The sequence below is a fragment of the Thunnus maccoyii genome, chromosome 7 (genome assembly GCF_910596095.1).
Source record: "Thunnus maccoyii chromosome 7, fThuMac1.1, whole genome shotgun sequence".
In the NCBI taxonomy this organism is placed as follows: domain Eukaryota; kingdom Metazoa; phylum Chordata; class Actinopteri; order Scombriformes; family Scombridae; genus Thunnus; species Thunnus maccoyii.
Window position 1 is genome coordinate 23,608,673 of NC_056539.1, and position 20,762 is coordinate 23,629,434.

General features: G+C 40.2%; 1 protein-coding gene across 6 annotated transcripts in view; it reads right to left on the reverse strand.

Moving 5' to 3' along the window:
• Positions 1-20,762, reverse strand: part of csnk1g2b (casein kinase 1, gamma 2b) — a 37,796-nt gene that overhangs the window by 6,730 nt on the left and 10,304 nt on the right. For all 6 annotated transcript variants that reach the window (XM_042416028.1, XM_042416026.1, XM_042416023.1 and 3 more), the window contains exons 3-5: positions 13,682-13,751; positions 1,201-1,349; positions 530-764 (exon numbers count right to left, since the gene is read on the reverse strand). In XM_042416028.1, the coding sequence (XP_042271962.1) occupies positions 530-764; positions 1,201-1,349; positions 13,682-13,751 (454 nt within the window). The remainder of the gene's footprint in view (positions 1-529; positions 765-1,200; positions 1,350-13,681; positions 13,752-20,762) is intronic.

Here is a 20,762-nt window from a genome sequence, read left to right on the forward strand (position 1 = left end):
AAAGTCGAAAAGCCAAATTATTCAGTTTACCGTCATGTATGACAAAGAAAAGCATAAAATTTCAGATATGAGAAGCTGAACCAGATCATTTCTGGCATTTTTGCTTTAAAAAAGTGACTAAAACAATCATTTAATCATGAAAATAGTTGCCAATTAATATTTAGTTGACTAATCGTTGCAGCTCTACATGACACATGGTTGGCCTCCTCTACCGTAGAGGAAAAACAGCAGAGATGATTCAACATACCTAAGAAATTAAGCTACACATTGGAGAACTTTTAATGATTTATGAGAGAAAGATATGAAAAATGTCAACAAGCCTAAACCGATACAGCTGATCGCAGGAAACACATTTACAGTAGCTTCAAAAGGTTAAGCAAATAACTGTATGCAAAATCAGCTTAGTGCTATTTGTGTACAATGCTGTGTACACAAAACACTTAAGCCTCCACAAAACGGAACTTTATGCGATGCTTGCATATGCAAATTAAAAGGAGTAATAACACCAATGTTCCTGGGAATTTCTCACCCTTTCCCAGGTGTGTGTTGATGCTCATGTATCGTGCCGTTCCAGTCAAACTCTTGTGCTCCCGGTAGGGGATGTGTTTTTTGGTCTCGGGGTCTATGTACTCTTTGGCCAGACCAAAGTCAATGATGTGGATGGTGTGCTGCCTCTTGCTTCCTGGCCGCCCAACCAGGAAGTTTTCTGGCTTCACATCTCTGTATATCAGACTCTTGGTGTGGACATACTCCATCCGTGTAATCTAAACGAAGAGTAAATGGATCAAGGGTCAGTATTTGAAATTTCAAATCACTGAGACAGTTTTCACACATGAATAAGACACAAAACAATAAAAAATAACATTACTGATGATATATTTTGTTTTCTTAGCTTAACATGAAAATATTTTTTGATGATTTCAAAATTCAAGTGTTTATCCAGAACTATGAAAGTGTGAAGACTGCAAAAAACCTGCTTGTATAATTCCTGGGAAGCACAGAAACATGTATTATCTGCTTTCTGGTTTGTGCACTTGTTTATTTTTGTTGCTCATGTGTTTACCTTGCTTTGCATACCATACCTTAACATTCCTTTCACTATTAAAAAAAAAATGCTTTCAAAGTTGCACTATATTTTCAGTAAAGCCTCTGCAGGCTTATCTAAACGTTTCCCTGCTGCTCTCCTCATCCAGGCCTTACCAGCTGTATGGCTATCATGAGGACGGTCTTGAGGGAGAAGGTGCGGTCACAGAGGTCAAACAGGTCCTCTAGACTGGGCCCGAGCAGCTCCAGCACCATGGCGTTGTATTTCCCGCAAGGACCGAAGTAGTACACCTGTGGGATTCCCTCTGTGGAAAGACAAACATAAATAAGATTGGTTTTGTTAAATCAAACCACGGCTTGAATTAAATGAAACATCTTACAGAATAACATTTGCATTTAAATGGGCACTTTCATTCAGTTTGCCTGAAATTAGTTTAGTTTTCAGTGTTGACAGCACACTGCAATGTTTTACTATAGTGTTGACATGGAAACAAGAATAAGCTGTTGAGAATTTTGTGACATGAAATGCGGCCAGTGCACCATTTCTCAACTTTTTGTTACCCAAGCTCCTGTTTCTACTGTGTCAACCCTGTGTCATATAAACCAAAACTGATACTAAAACTTACTTCACTGGTATTAACATGTTGTTCCTTTTAGGACACATACTTATAATACTTAGTGAAGAAACACTGAAAGTCATGTGAAAGGTACTTCATGCTCTGAAGTGAATTGTCACTCTGGTTTGTTGATAAGAACAAAGTGTGGGAGGAGTCTCCACAACAACACTAGAACAACAATGACAAACAACACTTGCGTTTGCTTCCCTCAACAGGTCTGTCAGAAACAGAGGTGGCTTACGGTTTCCATTTCTCTGAAGTAGGATTAAAAGGAAAGCTGTGTAAAAGAAATGCCAGTGAAGGTGAAAAGCACACTGTCAAGAGCTATTATACCTATGCTGCTAGAAACCACCACACCCATTTAGGTAATATGTATGACTTCTGAAGAATGTGAATGAATCAACCTGGCAGTGGGAAAACTGGAGCATTGCAAAACATCCTTCTGATTAAACAATACACATACAAAACACTAACACTATTACTATATATATGTAAAAAAAAATCATACTGATATTCTTAAAATGATTTAGAATTGTGTAACAAGCAGTCTTACAGTGACCTGAAGCTGACGTCAGACTTCACAGCTTTGTCACAAAAAAAAAAAAAAAAAACTGCTGCGGCCTGTGAGGAACCAGCATCACATTTCACAAACACTCTTGAATAACATGCAAAAGTTCGCTGGAAAAAAAAGATAATGTACTGCTGTAAGTAATGCTACGTAGACACAAAAACCAGAGTCATTTTCCTGGTATTTTTGTCAGCCCTTCCCCATTGCAATTTCAGAGGCATTTTATAGCTCTCATGGATGTTTCTGGCAGACATTCACCTCTGATTCACTGTCATAAGATCACTTTTGACACAATCAAAAATGCCACATTTTGGCCCTGTCCCCAGATCTATAGTGTTCTGGATCAGGTTGGTCTGGTTGTGTCACCGGCCAGCCATCTCCAGACCTTTGAACCTTTCTGTGGTGACAAAGGCGTAGCATATACATGGCAGCCGTCTCCCTGAAAACCCACTAAACATGAGATACCGCATCGATGTTGCTTCCACAGCAGGCGGAGCAGCACTTATGTGGTGTGTGAGTTGAGAGAGAAAGACGGTGTCACAGACGTAAAGTGTCTGAGTCTGTGAGATAAAGATATAGATCAAAAAAAGGAAAGATATTTGGGATGAAGCACATTAGTACTTGACTGTCAGAGAAATAGATAAATGTGTGATGGAGATAAAGATAGTTGGGATTCAGTTTGGATTCTGTGCGTTTGTCAGGGTGGAGACTTTACAGGTCAGATTTACCTGATCATCCCTCAGCGTCAGGCCCACCAGACACACTGCGCATGTACAGATTCAAACTGACACGCACGCACACACACCTGTCTGCACTTTAGTCTCTAGGATTTTCCTAGTAATGATGTCCATGACAGATGAGGCAGTGACAAGAGATCACTGGGAGGCTGACTCATCAAAAGCTTGGCCCAAATCTAGAGGGCATTCAAAGCACAGTCATCACAAAGGGGAAAGCACACAGTGTATTATAATCTTGCTCTGGTGAATGTGAGCAAATGGCTGGTGGAAAAAGCCCATTTTTGAGGTGATTTCCCGCTTGAGTTTAAAGCAACATTATGCAACTATTTTAGCTTAAAATAACAGCTTCAAATTCGTTTTCATGGTACACTGACTTTAATATGGAGAATGGCGCCTCTTTGATTCCTACTTCGCACCACAAACACCTGTTTTTGCACTACGTAACTTGAGATGAGCGAGTACGACCACCCGCGAGACATAGTAGTCCACCTGGATGTAACTCCATTTCCTGCTGTTGCCGCTTCATATTAAAAAGTTTTCCACTGACAAAAAAAAAAAACAGAAGGCTTTTATTGTGAAGAACTTATAGGAAATGAAATGTGTTTCATGCTGAGTTAGCGGCCCTATTCTTCAATAAAAACAAGTCAACACAATAAGATTTAGAGATATTTGGAGCTATTTGTTCAGCAGATCGGTTAAAAATTCTGCAGAGAAGAAGAGTACGAGCTGGAACAGCCACAGTGACGATGATGTTAGATGAAGAGCTGCAGACAACAGGCTCTTAGTGCTTTTTCGGCAAACAGCACATCCCCCAACAGGTAGCTTAAACAACTTATTTTACCTTGCAGTGAGGGTACTGCACTACTGTAACGTGTGGGAACACTGAGGGGAAACAGACTTCAACACACACTGTTGAGACATCCCTCGCTGTGCTTCTGGCTGATCTTATTTCTGTGATTGTCGACATTTGAACCCACAGCAGCTGTGTGCTAAAATGTAGTTACGAACAGCTAGCGTTATACTGACTGACTTAAGTTACAATCCACATCATCTTCACACACTGTGGAAAATACAGTCCAGTGGCTGCTAGTATGTATCTTAGTTCTGTTGATAACAATACAGTTACTTATTACATAGATAACAAGTAATTGTAATTAACCAAAGGGCTTATCAGGCAAGTCAGCTGTCGCTAATCCTTGATGCACAAACAGGAACACAAGAGAGAAACTTCAGGCACACCGGTGCGACCAATGAAAATGTTCAGTTGCACCTGACAGATTTTTAGTCGCCCTGTTATCAACATTTATGTACCAGCGTCCTGTGATTACCGCAGGACGCTGCTGCTCAGCAGACGTTACATAGTGTTGCTTTAATAAACAGTGTGACATAACCAACAGCCAATAATAGCTCTGCAAAATAGGATTTGGGAGACTTTATCAAACTGTCACGAAACCGATCTATAACAACAAAACAAATAGCAGAATTACTTTCCCATGCTACAAATTTTCTCTGTAACGGGAAACGAGTTTGCAGTGCAGAAGCCACAAAATGATGAAGCATGGCTGCCAATTTTGTTCTCTTCAATAGCTAAAGGCCAAGGATTCTCTCAGAGACACAATAAGTAAACGTAATCACTTCTGTTCGGCTTAATGTCTGTAATTTTAACTATTACGTAAGGTAATATAAAAAAAAAAACCCATCTTGTAACTGTGTTCAGCATTATGGGAAAATGCTCTCTTTCATTGCAAGCCAACAGTCAGTGGTGCTCTGACCCCTGCTGTCTTGACAATTTGAGACAATCCAGCCTATTGTATCTGCAGGAGGGCCCCTCTCAGGCTGCATCATGGCAGCTCAAGACAATGTTGCCCTACAATCAAATGTCAGAGTTAAGGGCCAGAGGCGAGAGGGCCGGAGAAGAGAGGAGATGGCCAGAGAGAAGAAGAGAGAAGAGGAGAGGAGAAGGGAATGCGTATTAAAGATTTAGATTATGGAGTGCACTGAGAGAGGGACGAAGAAGAGGAGAAGAGGTGACTTCCATTAGGCCCAGTGCTCTGGAGATGTTCTCACAAGGCTGAAATGTGATCAGCGCTCAGGCTTGTACAGACTGAGCCTGGAGCTGCAAATACAACATAGCTCATGAGCACGACAATCCTGTAAGACGCCAGAGGGCTGAACATTAGTGGAGAAAAAAAAAAGACTGTTAATTATCAATTTCACCAGGATATCTGCAGCCTTTAACCTCTGTACCCCCACTTTGCAAGAATTCACTCGAGCAATGATTCGACTGATTTTAGAGAAACTAGGGCACTTGTTCTATTTCCTCGGACTCCACACAGCACTTTTTTTGATGAATGCATGCGTCCAAAACCAGTAACAACAAGGCTATATTAAGTTATTTATCAGGTGGACTGGACTGTTTGTCTTTAAGATTAGTCATAATGAGAAAATTACTGTCATTCTATCAAGTAGCACAGTGGTTTATATAAGGCTCTGCAGCTGGCCTAATTTGTCTTCCAACACTGCAGCCATTGCAGTCTGACTACTGGACATACATACATGAGAGGATGTGGATACATTGTTCAGCCCTGGGATATCACAGTAACATAGATATGACTTGACCAACATTTAGTCGAGCCACCATAGATGGCACATAACTACACTTTCCAGAGTGCCGAGTTTATGTAACATGGTAAAAGTATTTTAAATAATCAAACTGGCAAATTTATATTCTTGGTATTTTTTATGGTGTTTGTTACTATGGTGCAGCTGCAGTTTTACCCCTACATTGTTAAAGTAAAATCTAAAATATGTTTACCTGGATTAATCCTATGATAGCAGTGAACATATAAACAGAACTTCTAATTTTCTGTAAAATCATTCACATGGCACGGATAAAAAGCGTATGATTTGCATGATACGGTTTGCATACTGCAGATCCTGTGTCACTAACATAGCATATGATGCCATCAAAAGCCTTGACGGGGCCCATAAATATTCACAGTCATGCTGATACACACCATCATTAAATCATTTTCAAGACGAGACATCCTTGTATGTGACACTAATCACACTAATCTCCTGTGTCCGTGACGGCATGAACTAAGTCCGCCTGTGAAATATTTATAGATAGGTGGTCCATAAAAACTGCATGTTATTTTCCTACAGTGGCAACGAGCCTCAAGAAGAAGCCAAAGAACAACAACATGACCAGTGCAAGACTTGCTTTACTAACACCAGCACATTTAACTATTTCTGACAATTAGCAGTAGGGCTGGATGATATCACCTAAAATCCATACCATGCTTGTCAAGCACTTAACTTAATGAAACAACGTTTTATTCAATACATGTGTACACAAGTGGGCCAATAACCATAAAATCATGGATCATGACTGATAAATATCTCTTTGACATTAAGTGTTAAGAACACTTTAGGTATTCATTTGCTAAAACAAGGAAATCTATTTCTTGTGAATTTTCTTGCAATTGTCAAAATAAGTCACATAAATAGATTTGAATAACACTTTTTTTTTATAGTTTCTGTTATTTCATTCTAGATGTTTTGAGTTGTGGAGTGACATTATTTTAACAAAGGCTTGTGTAATAAGACTGCTGCTGCGGCTGAAACTACCCGTTTGTTCCTCCAGACTGTGGCCGAGAAGCACAGGGGAGATTCCCTTACAGCTCCAGGGCTGAGGTTGTGGCAAACTCTGGGGTTACGTTTACCCTGCCCCTGCCCCCCCCCCCTCTGCCCTCACTATACAAATCTGCTGGTAAACAAAACTCAACAAAATCTGAACTCATCCCCAACTGCATTTCTCCAACATCTGAGTCATCCATGACTTGGACACACATGGTTAATTACATTGGTTAAAAGTACTTTTACGGGGTAGGCGGGTCTGTATGGAATTAATTTATCAAACATACTCATGTAACTGAAATTAGGTCAATTACAAAGTTGTATTGTCTGTAACTTTTCATTTAATTCTTCTACTACAAAGTGCCAAGTGTAGATGGGGACTGAGGGACAAATGACTGGATATTCACAAAATTAGTAAACTGGAAAGCAGCATTCCCAACAGCTGGGATGTGTTCAGGACAGGAGAGAATTAACAGTGTATAGATAAGCTCCTCCTGGGCGTTAAGCGCCCAGTAGTCCACACTGTGACACACTTGAGGCTCTTGGGTTTGCGTAGGACTAACAGGGTCACATGTCCCCATTTAGCCAAGTAGACAACATAAGTAGATTTAATCTATCGCCTTGATTCCTCCCATGCTAGATAGTCAAGTGAGCCCTCCTGTCATATCACCATGTAGTGGCCAGTCATCGGTTGGAGACAAGGCCTCTCTGCTTTGTTGTGTTCATGTTGTGGTTTAATTTTTTTGATGACAGTTGAACCACTGAAAGTGTCTCTCGCTCAGCCAAAGGATTATCTCTGATCTCAACATCAGTAAAACTGTGTCACAGAACAAATATATTATGAATCAGCATTTAGCTGAATCCTCTGTCAACTGGGTTGACTGAGAATTGTTTTTTTGACCATTTAAAGTGCTTTATTTTGCCAAGTTAATATTATGACTCCTGTCCAAAGCAGTGAATCATGGTAGGAGGGAATCTGACATTTGTCATTATTAGTGGCCTTGATTTCCACACACACACTGTTTGTCAGTCACACTTTGGTGACATTATGTGGCACGTCACACCACCTGCTGTATCTGAAAATGTTTAGACTTTCTGATGATGTCAAGACACAGTCAGAGTTGAGCAGCAGCTGCTTCATCCAAACAAAACAGGCCTGACCACAAACCAAAGAAACACAATATATCTATGTGTGCTTCTCTTTTTGAAAGATAGAAATACTTGAATACATAATAATGATGATGATAGGCATAGGTCTGCTAGCACTATATGACAATTATGGTACAGGAGGTGCAAAAAACAAGCATTCTTGCTTCAATGGCTTCGCCATAGAGTATCATAGAGACAGTGTTTATGTTCCTATAGAAATATCACAGGAGTATTGAAGGGGATTTTCCATTCTGTAAATACATAACATCCATATATTCTGTGCATCATGATCCAGTCTAGTCAAGGCTCTGTTCCTGAATATCCTATACAGTATGTTCATACTTTTGTTTTACAATCTGCTAACCCATTTTAGTATGAAATTCAGAGCTGGAGAGCTGACTCACATTACTATTGTAGATCATGTTGACTCACATCTGTAAAAGCTGTGCAGCAGCAATCATGTAAAGAGCAGTCTTGATGTTTCAGAGTGCATTTGAAAACACTAAAGTGGCATCAGATCATTCTAAAAGCCTACCTGTGCATATAGTCTCTAGTTCTGTGTAAAGGCTAGGGAAATTGTTTACATATTGCACAACCCCAGAGTAAAGCTGATAGCTGTCCGTGATCTCAATGGAGGAAGGGATGGTTAGGATGTGTTTAATGCACCAGAACAAATGACAGAAGGCAGAGAGAGAGACAAGCCTGGACTGGAGGAATCATCTACTATAATCAAAAGGAATGGCACAGGAGATGACAATTACAGTTAATACTGACTGGTACATGCGGGCATGCATCATGTGAGATTAGCTCACATGTAAGATTAGCTCACATATCAGATATACAGACAGATTAAAACAAGAACAGCTATAATAAAAATAGGCCACACCCTGTTAGCAATGCATGGTCAAGAGTTTCCCCTTCACTCTCTGCATGCAGCACGCAGTCAATCAGGGAGGCAGAGGATACTGTGGCTGAGGAAGCCATCCAAGTAGATGCACCATTAAGGCCCAACTGCTTGTAGAGGGCCATCTATAAATAGTCAAGGACTGCCCTAATGCCCCATCTCCTTATCAACAGTGGAGAGCTTTTGCTGTGGCACAAGGAGCCAGAAAGCTGGCACGTGTCACTAAATTAGACCAAGACAAACACACACACACACACGCACACATGTGTCAGATGAAGGAAGATTACTGCACCAAGAGGACAGGGCACTTCCAGTAGTATGACAAACACAAATATATCTACAAGCCTTCCAACATCAAGTACAAATATAACGTATAAGTTTTCGGATATATATGCTGATACAGTGAATATTATTTAGATAAACACTGTACATACTGATGCTTGAAAACTTATTTCACACTAGTACTGGGCACTATGACCAAAAATTTGTATCACAGTATTTTTTTAAGATTCTGGTGGTTTCACGGTATATCTCAGTTTTTTGTTGTTTTTTTGCATGACTGAGCCTTTATATAGGTTTATAGTGATTTATTCTACTGTCAAGAGTGCATAGAATATAAAAACATTTCAATAATCATGTAAATACTGAAGGCTTTGATTACTATAGGGGTTTGCTTGGCCCCACAAAATGATACAATATATGAAGGAATCAGAGTGTATGAAACAGTTGCAGAATGTAAACAATTTTTATTGTGCAAACTGCAACTTAGTAGAAAAATAACTTAAAAATAAATAAACATGCCAACGACAACAACCCTAATATTAATTTACATTACGTTCTCCTTCAAGCCAAGGTATTCAAGTATTAAATTGGCTGTTGCTCAGTCACAGTTCCCTTGGTTGATTCTGCATGTCAACATTCACCCATTCACACACACATTCATACACTGATGGCAGAAGTTGCCATACAAGATGCCAACCTGTTCATCCAGGAGATCTAAACTAATACTCAATCTCACTCACACACACACACACGCACACACACGCGCGCTGACAGCACAGCCTTCGGGAGCAATCTATCTATCTTGTCCAGGGACTTCGACATGTGAACTAGAGGAGCCAGGGATCAAACTGCCGATCTTTCGATTAATGGACAACCCGCTCCACCTCCTGAGCCACTGCCGCCCCAAACATTGTAAATTTTAATTTGCATTAATATTATCCTTCAAGGTACAGTATTCAAGTATTCAAAGGGTTATACTGCTCTCATTTTCCATTGGAAATATTAACAATCCAAACATCAACTCACTAATATTATCCTTTGATGCCAACATCTTGGTACATATGCGGGAAACATTATGAACATTACCTGCACAAATCACCCTCACAAATACAGGCTTTGGTAATTAAAGCTCGTTGAGACATCACAAATTTTGTGCCAGGAAAACCAGCCTGTCCACAGCATCTGGTTTCAGTGCAGACCTGTGACAGATGACAATGTTCCCATCGGTGCTGAACGCTCTCTCAGATGGAGCACTGGCGGCAGGAATACACAGATACTTCCTGCTTAGCTTTGCTACACGAGGGAAATTTGCTTGGTGACATTTTCACCACTCTCAAGGGTCGGTGTCACTGTCGACCTCCACAGTCTGCAGGTAGCTTCTCAGCTCCACTTTAATAGTCTCCTTGTCTGAGAGAGTCGCTCTGCTCTCAGCTGTGCTGCTGCCGCCCTGCTTTTTGAAAAAGCTGGCCTAGTCTTTTTTCTTTTTACCTCAGGTTCAGCTGCTGCTGCTGCTACAGCTCTCGGGAAAGCTGATGAAGTGCCAGAGGTGTCTGCCTGTTGCTCTGTCAGCAGTGATTTGATCTCTTCTAGTGCTCTAGCTTTGATGTCATCCACCTTTTCATTCTTGATGTAGGTAGTTTTGAAGTGCGGATCAAGAAGAGAAGCCATGTCTAGCAGGTCATCTGTGCCACAACCTGAGAACTTTTCATTAGAATGGCTGTCTTCATGTCCTTGGTCAGATGAGTGTCACTTTCTCCTCCAGCAAGAATGGTTTCATTAAAGAGATGGAGTACTGGCCTGAGGTATGAGACGCTAACACAGCGTTCACCAGACAAGGCATCTGTGAACTCCTGAAGTGGGCTCAACACCTTGTTTACTGCCTCCAGCAAATATGTCCTGTCAGCTGGGCACCAAGTGTCTTGTTTTCTTGTCAGCTTTCAACACCTGACCTCAGTCAGTCTTTGGATCATTGTTTGTCGCGATCCCCACCTAGTAGGCGTCTCTGGTGTGAGCTGGTGCAGACCCAGTTCAGCCTGAGCAATAGCCAGGTCTCTCCTCCTTTTCCAGGAATACGAGAAGGCAACAACAATTTTTTTGCTCACACCTTTGGCAACAAAACACCATGTTTAGTACTTTTTTGCTATTACAGAAATACTATCGCCTGCTAATTCAAATGTTAATAAAAACAACATCCATTTTTGAAAATGTCAAACAATTTTAAAGATTTACTACTTTTAGGCTATTAATAATATAATTACTTTAAAAAAAACAAATTGTTTAATTAATCAATTAATCTAGTGCCTCTCTCAAGCCTTGTGCAATTATTTCTCTGATGTGGTCGTCCGGCAAAAGCAACGTTTGCAGACAGTGGTTGTATAAATCCCTGTCATCACTAATGAAGTGCACCGTTATGCTGAGATATGGCTCCACTGTGCGACTTGACCACATCTGTTGTTGTAGAGAAATGCGTGACTGTACGTAGCTCCGCTTTCAGCTTGCTTCAGTGTTCTTGGTATGTTGGGATAGCAGTTTGGCTGCAGTATTTTTGGCCCGGTAAAACAAATCCAGAGTTTTAATCATTGCTCTGAACCCGTCTTTCTTGACTGTCTGTAGCAGGACCACGTCCATGTATAGGTGGATTGTTACTGCGTCCGTAATGTCGCTTCACCGCTTGCTTTTCCTGTTATATGCATTGCCTCGAGCAAATGCCTCTTCAAGTGATTTCTGACCCTTTGGCTTCACTGTTTCACTGGTACTACTGGCTGACGGCCTTGAATCTGACGACTGTAATCGCATACACTCTCTGTATTCCAACACGTTTTCTGCTGAGGTGATGGAGTAAGTTGCTAATGCTACCACCACCGGCAACAACTGTGGCTCGACAAAAAAGTATGCAATATATAGCCTTTTGGTCTATGATAATCAACATATTCCTGTTTGCAAAAATACAGGAAAAAATAAAAATAAATAAAATAAAAGTAAATGATAAAATTCACAATAAAACCAAAAAACTTCCAAACAGCAGACGCAGCTCCTTTCTTGGTCACAGGTTCTTATGGTGCATCTCCAGTCTCTCTTTCTTCTTCCACCTTCTCTCTTTTCTGTTCCTCAATATACTGTAATGACGGAGCCTCTCCCAGCTGTTAATAGACTGGTATGCTACCTGGCTAGTTAGCGAGCTGTACCCAGCATGCCATTCAGCAGTGTCATTTTGTAAATGTACAATTACAAGTGTTAAAAATTATGTCACAAATTGTTGTGTGCCATGGTGTTTTGCCCTGTTTAAGAAAGTTAGTTGTGGGTTATTAATTGTTGTGTTATAAAGTTATAACCGTTAGTAAGAAGGGTACAAAGTTAAATGGGGTCCCTTCTCAATACACTCTACATAGGTTGCCCCAACCGTAGCGCTCTTCAAGGCAAACAATATTATATATTTTGATGCCTATTGAAGAGTAACAGCAATTGTTTCAGCTATGCACCGGTATGGCAGTATATGAACAATTCATAATGTACGGGAACCAGTATACAGGCCCAGCACTATTTCACACACATGCCTCAATAGACTTAGTACAAAGTGGCTTTTACAAGAATCCCTGGCAGCAACTGGAAATCCCAAACCTGGAACGTTCTTGCTGAAGGTGACAAGACAAACATCACCTACAGCACAGTTCTGGTCAGTGCAGTAGGAGAGGAAAAACTCCCGGTGCTGTAGAGGTGGGATCAGAAAGGAGGAAACAGGCTTTCAAAGAATCCACTGGCTCCCACAGATGTGGAAAGACAAACAACCACTGTGAAATTTCAGCCTCAAGTAGAACTGAGGCCTTTACAGTTTTGTCTGTCTACGTGTCTGTTTGCCATGTCCACACTAAGGCAGATACATTTGAAAATGCATCCTTTCCATATTTCCCTTTCATCCACACTATGCTGGCACATGAAAAATGGTACTTTTTATAAATGAACTCCTCAGTAAACACATCTTAAAACTGAGGTTTCACATAACAGTGGGGACGAGGGAACAAAGATTTTCCTAAATTAACAATATCTGTGAAAATTGGATGACAACAGAGAAAGGTTGAGAATCAAATCAATACTAATACAACCTGGACAATAACTGCACAACAACTAAATAGCAGACTTTGCATATAAAGGTTAAATACAAATTCTTCACTCAGAATAAGTATTTGACACTAAAATTATTTGATATATTAAAAAATACACGCATTACTGAGTTCATTTTCATTTTTACAAAACAAGTGAGAGACAGAATGGTAGATGGAAACAATTTGTCTCACACCAGTTAATACCAGTGGCATGGTATCAAGAAATCCACCAATCCAAGTAAAAATCAGCATATTTAGCCACCTCTGTATCAGTGTCAACTTTTTTAAGGATTAAATATTTGTCCTCCTCTTTCTCTATTCTCGTTAATGGTTTCCATTTCTACAGTACGCTGCCCTAACCCGGCTACCAGCTACAGTACTCCTTCAGCTGGTCTCGCAAGTGAACCTGTCACACTCACAAGACCAGACCAGACTAATGCAACCTGTGAAGATTTCTATAAACTCTGTATTAGATTAAACATTAGCCAATTTAATTAAATGTAAAAAACCTTAGGGTGTACTTGATTTCAGTGTTTCTGTATATTGAGTCTGAGTTTAACTTTTCTGCTCAGCCCAATGTAGTGTTGAAAAGCCTGTTTGTATTATATTCATCATTACTGTGCCTTCTGCATCTTTCTTACCTGAATTTCCCAACTGTTTGTAAAATCTATACTCCAAATGGAGCTGTGGCGCCCTGGATTTTATAGGTTCCTGAAAGAGAGGGAAGAAGAAAGGAAAGAGAGCGTTAAATATTAAATAGTTCAAAAATTAATTAACACACAATATCTGCAATGGCATTTTGGCTGTTTGACTCCGTTAACCCTGCCTCAAGCATTATTCTCCAGAGAAAACACAACATTGTGTATTTGTAAAAAAGCTCATTTGGAGTTTAATTATGAAAAATCAATACTTGCATGGTTTTCACACAGTGAGGGGAAAATGGAAACTGACTACAACACCACAGGGACGCAGATGAGTTAAAAGCTTTACAAAGAGGGAAGGAAGTATCTTATGAGTGACAACATTGCATATACTTTGCCATGATTACCCTGACCTGCAATTAACTTAAATACCTACAGTGTTTTACTTATTTTAATGCCTACTAGAACTTTAATTGAGTCTCAGGTCAGACTTGTGGGATGTGAGAGGATAAAGAGCAATTCCAGCTGGTGAACAGCAGGCTTTTGTGATGACATGGCTGATAATCAACCCACCAGGACATATTGTTCATTATACCGCCAGCTACAGCTTTACAACCTAAAATGTAATCTGATTAACCCCACTCTCATGATGACAAGGGCATTATAGACAAACGTGAAGAGGATACAACAAACACACATACACACACCCAACTTAATTCCTTTCCTTAATCTTCAATAGCTGTTCCCCAGCCTGTGCTAACACCCTTAACCACAATGGTGGTATGGTGCCCCCCTTTTCACACACCAACACCCAATACTGGCTTTACACAGGTCCGAATATGAAACAATCAAATATAAGATTTGCCTTTATTCTAAGTCTGTTAAATGTAAATGTTGGTGATGTTGCATTTAAGTAAAAGAGTGAGACAATGAGATAAAACAGATACACAGAGAGAGTAAAGCTTGCCTTGCATGTATAAAGCTTGCTACTCTACATACAAAAATATGAAAATGCCTAAAAATGTATTTAGCCTAACAACTTCTCAAGAGGTGCTTCAAATAAGGTTTAATCTTAAAAGTTGTTTCCCGTGTGCATCTAATTCCAAAGCGCTTCTATTTTAAATTATATAAAACTAAAAGCTGAAAGGCTGTTAAGCTCCCACATTCACTCCATTAGGCCCTTATCAAATCAGGAGCATTTTCTCTTCTGGTGCCCTGACAGCACGTAGGAGTGCGCACACTAAGTAGAAGCCGTGTTCAACGCAGTGAGGGACTTTAAATCCATTCATTTCTGATGACTGTTCTCGGTCCGAAAGGATGCATGCTGTGGTTTCAGTTCAGGGATCCAATCAGAAGCAGAGGTGGTAAAAAAAAGAATTGACTCACCTTGTTTTACTGTATGCCTCTGTGTCCCACACAGCCAAAATACCCCTAGATAGCTTACCTATTAAATGACTGGTCTGAGTTGTTGAAAATTACTAGGGTGTCTCATATATTCCTGGATGAACTCTCTGCCTCTTTTCTACATAAAATATCTGAGTGCTTGATTAACATCGTTGGATCAAATAGCTCCCATAAAGTCTCTAAATATGTTGATTTTACAACCCAATTTTTTTTTTTTCACAAAACACAAAAGGTACAAAAAGCTCCAGTATCTGACATAAAAACAGCTAGCGGTGCACCCAAAATCATCCCTTCAATGACCTATGGGTAACATCTTCAACATATGTTTTTCAACAGTCTTCCTGCTCCTTCGGGATGCCAACAAGGAAAACTGCCAGAGGAGTGACAAGTTACTGTGCATGTGGGAAAGGGCCTGGTGGGGATGCAACAGAAATTGAGAGTGGAGGAGAGCGAGTAGCGATAGAGAGGAGTGGAAGCCTGTGGGAGGAGGGGACACGTGACTAGTCTGGGGGGGCGTAGCGGGGAACTGCTGAAGCGTCATCAGCCTCCCACATGAACACAGACAACGGCCATGTCTCACCCAAGTCAAGCCATGCCAAGGGAGGAGAGAGAAAGAAAATATAAAATATATAAATAATGAGTCAAAACAGATGGCACCGAACTGCAGGACCCTTTAAAACAGCTTACAATAGGAAACAGAGGCTTATGGCAGCTTTACGTACTTAAGAGTCATCTCTTTTCCCAGCAGATGGGCTAAGCTATGGTTATGTATGGCTGTGTAAATGACCCGGGCCAAGCTGCAAATGTCTGATGTAACATCTTTGCATATGACGAGGATTTTTCTCAGCTCTCGCACATATCAAACATTTGATCTGCTCCCTGGGCCGACATGCTCAGAATGAGGGCTATCCTCTGACATGGCAGGGCTGCCGCAACACAAACAAGAAGAAGGAGGGGGGAGGGAACTGTACTGAAGCTTTATTTCTTCAGAAAACTATACTTTGAAATCAGCTCACCTGCACCCTTCACCTTATCCTCTTTTGCCTACATATTATGAAAAACGTTCATATTATTGTCTATCTTAACATCAGAAGTCACTGTTTGAATGAAAACAATTTCCTGATAACTTCATAATTCACCTTTTACGTCAGCTTACTTGCGATATTGAGCTGGAGAGCAACCGAGTGAATTTTTGGTTACCCTGTGTGGTGTCACGCAGAGAGTAGCGTTTTGCCGAGTGTGTTGGCCTGTGTCCAGGGCAGCTGACCCACAGGCCAGAAGGGCCCTTCCCTGTCTGACCTGCTGCTACAGTAACCTCTCCACCTCAGCTGTTACACACTGCAGCAGGATTTACTGACTCTATGTTTCTGTGTATTTGGGTTCAGTGTCGCTGAGCCCCAATGGGCCTTGTACGGTGAGTCTCTGCATGATAACAGCGCCCAAACATGTTTTGAATCTATGATAATGTACTGAAACAAAAGTCACAGCTGCTATAAGTCTGGAGGAGAGAGACGTTTTCTCTAGCTTACTCTGTTTAGGGAATTTAATGACCTTTTATCAGGTACTGCCATGACACCAGCTACTAGAGCTGGAACAGACGATCAATACAGTAATATATCCTGATATACTTTCTTGTGACATCCACCAACATTGTGTTGTATTCTGCTGCAATAACAGGGCCTGGATGTATGCTTCCTTTGCTACAGACATTTAACTCTCTTTTGCTACATGCCATCACATCTCAGCTGTCTATAAGATTATGTTTAATTGAATTTTGGACAACACATATTGCTTATATCATCATTTCTATCAAATGACAGTGATGGCGAATACTATTTTAATCATTTGCTGGAATATGAAACCTTTGGGTTTCATTGTTGATCTGCGTCTATGCATCAGGTTGTTTGTTTGTTTGTATACTTTGTATCTTCACAGACATTTTCTTTTCTTTTCAAAGCAGCATTACGTTTATAAAACTTAATCCGAATGCAGCCAGAATTGCAGTTTCTGGCATTTTCATCTCATAAATCAAATATCAAATTTTTGTTAATCAAGCAAAAAGTAGCACTCTTCCCTGAACAACAACAGCCAGTCAGATACCACCACCTCTGCTACCCTTATCACTGGTTGGCTTCTCAGTCAAATTACAAAAGCGACTGCAGTGATGGACACGTATAGGAAATAGTGATAACAGACTTATACTAGCCGTTGCTCAAAGCTAAAAAGCTTACAGATTTGTTGATATTAGTGTTACCAGCAAATACTGCTCTAGTAGGATAAAAGCTTGTAGCCACAGCAGCGTGGGGATGGGGTGTGAGATGAAATGTTATGCGCCATTTCAAGGATCCCTCTTAGTAAAACACTTGTACAAATATATGATTATGTCATCACGGATTAGGCAGTGGTTTCTGTATTTTAACCTGCGGTAGCCTCTGCAGACTTGTGTGGATGGAGTGAGCCATCAGCGCCACACAAAGTCCTCTTCCTGGGATTAACCAACTGCATATGATGTCATCTAGGCTAAATCTGATCTCTGCTCCAACACAGCTGAGAAAGATCAGAATTGACCTCAGCGACTGGATGGAGTCATGACCACCGAATGAAGAGGAAAAAAGAAAATTATAAATGATAGATATAATCTGAATAAAATTAAAGGGCAGTAAATAACAGACAGTAAACCACAGGTGATGCCTAAATGCTACGTGTTGCATATCTAGCATCTAGCCAAAACTGAAAATATGCAGTCAAAACAAAGAAAAAACATGAAAACTGCAACAGTTCTTTAGTGTTGCTGACAAATGTGGCTGTGTAAAAATGTTGCCAGCCATTTTTTACCCATACAAACACGACCTACAATTAAATTTCTAGTATATCTCTACCTTAATAGAGTCATTCTGTTGATCACTGTGACTACAATTTATCTTCTGACTCACGGAAATGCAGTTTTAAATCCTGCATTTGAGACTTGTCAAGTTTCAACTACAATCAATAGGCTAATAAATGTTTTTTTTATTACCATCAGTCATTTATCATTATGCCAATACTCTACAAATACTGATGGTAATTATACAATCATGCTAATGTCGTTATAAAACCACAATATTGATTTCACACACACACACACACAGTTGTGAGGTCTTAATGGACATATGATGCTCTGTGTGATGATATACGTGAGTGCCCTTTCACCCCGCAAACAAGATCCTGCATTCAAAAACAGCATAGCACAGTAAAACAGACAGCTGGGATGATGTAATGCGACACATAAATAAACATCTGTGTTGATTATCATCTGGAAAGCCTATGTGACATTAAGGGCGTGCATATGTATGTCTATGTGTGCCATGTCCAGGGGAATAGACCCAGCATTATGCACAAAACCCAAAATAGACTGTAACCTTTGCCTGACTCCCCAGTAAACCATTTCACAATATGCAACGGGCAATGTGACTGAACAAATCTTAGACAGAGCTTCTCAAATGTCAATGTCTCTATTCTATTAATACGAGTATTAACGATTGTGACTGCTAACTGTACGGCTCAAACAAATGAAGATTGATGCCTGTGAATGTTTTTGTGGCACGCGTGTGTCTTTCTCTCTATCGACGTAGTCTTTATGATCGGAGGTGTCTACGGTTGGAAGGTGGTGTTAAGGAGTGAGCGGTGTCAGAGAGCAACAGCTGGCCGGTGTCCAGCACTTCTCCTGTTTCAGTTCAGATTTAACATGCCCAGATGGAGCCATCAGCTGCTCTAAAAACCCAGTGTAATAATCAGCCGCTGCTTAAAACCACCAGAATTAGACTTCAATTGTATGTTAGAGACTTTTTTTTTTTGTAGATGAGTACACGGGGGTAGTCGCGGCTTGTGACCTTGGTTCACTTTGTATGCCGATTCAGAATTACCGTCATGATTTAGGCCAGATGAGTAATTTGTCTACTTGTAAAAGGCCGTGGGAGAAGTGTGGTACATTTAAATCAATGGAGAGGTAGCATCAAGGCAATTAATGGTGTATCATGTTATCTCATTGGGCTAACACAGCAGTTACAATACCATGTTTCCTATCATTATCAGATTTTTGGTGGATCTTAGAGATGTACATTTTATAATTACTGTAGATAAAAACACATTTTTCAGATTTTATTTTAATGTTAATTGATAGTTATAATGTATATATTATATTATATGTAATAGGTATCAACTACGGGAATTAGACAAGTCTTTATTGATGTAACATATCAGCTGTCAAGACTTTTTTTCTCATGCTTGTTTCTACATTACAAAAAAACCTCTATAACAGCCGTCTTGAATGTGCCAGTGACATTGGCAGATTTAAGAAAAAAAAAAATTCTATGTAAAATGGGCTGGCTTTTTAAAAACATGCTGAATTCAGCTATTATAGTCATAGGAGGGTAAACTCAGCACACAATGCTGCCAATGATCTACGCAGTCATGGGAAGTTCCACTCACATGAAGCCAAGAGGCACGTCTCCTTTGTCATGTAATAGAAGAGCGAAGCGTGGCACAAGTACAATGTATTGTATTGTGTATTCCCTGATTTGTTTAACTTTTACGCAATATAAATTGTTCCACTGGCTTCTGACATAGCTAATAACACAGTCATTAAATAATAGCACAGTGAGATATATTTTTGATTGTCCTGGATCTCTACTTCAGCTACATTTTGTACAGCATATGTTGGATCTGAAATCCAATAATGACTGAGGTTAAAGTGCTAATTTTCAGCTTTAAGGGTCTTCACATCCACACTGGATGATCAATGTATGACTTTTAACCCTTTTTCACATGTCTCTTCCCAAATTGCAGGACCCTGTAGGAGGAGGATGATGATCCTAAACAAACCGGCAAAAAAAAAAAAAAAGTGGAATTACCATCATCTGATTCTGGTTTGGTTATTTTGGCTCTGTTTACTACTTCAATTATGATGCTATAAAAAAGTGAAGACAGAACAGTGCAGTGTGAATTCATGTCAGTCACAATAATCAACAATATAGGAGAAACTGGTAAACTATTGCTACAGCCTACATTACATGTAATTTAGCAAATACAAGAAGAATACTGTGTCACTATAATTCCTAAGAGAAACTCTTCAAATATAAATATGACTATTGCTTTGGTATAAACCAGGATGTACACTTGGAACATACAATTACATGGGACTCGCTGCCCACACCCTACGCCATTTTTTTGGGGGCAGCCTCAGTTTGTGCTTACGTATTTCTACATAAAATACTGACACTGTTCTTATTGCTACCCTGAAGTCAACAACATTTAGACTCTCCTGTGCAGGTTATGCCAGCTACTAAATCATCCTCAAAGCAACAATGTGTCTGTGTGAACATACTGTGTTTCTGCCGGCGACTGATTCATTAGAGGATTAGCTAGTTGACTGAAGGTAGGCTTTTACATGCTGTTGACATCCAAGGATTTATTCATTCAGCCTGCCCAGCATGCTCTCTAGAGAGCCCGAGCAGGGTAGGGAAGAACTTAAATCTTCAAAATGTCACTTTAATTCCAGCCAAACATGCTGATAGAGCTTTTGTGCCTTCACAGTTCTTCGACAACTGCCTCATGGCGAGCTGGTGTAAGCTGCTGAGCTAGACTGCAACAAGAACTGCTTATCATGCTTCAGTGGGAGGCAGCTAGGAGAGAGTTGGAT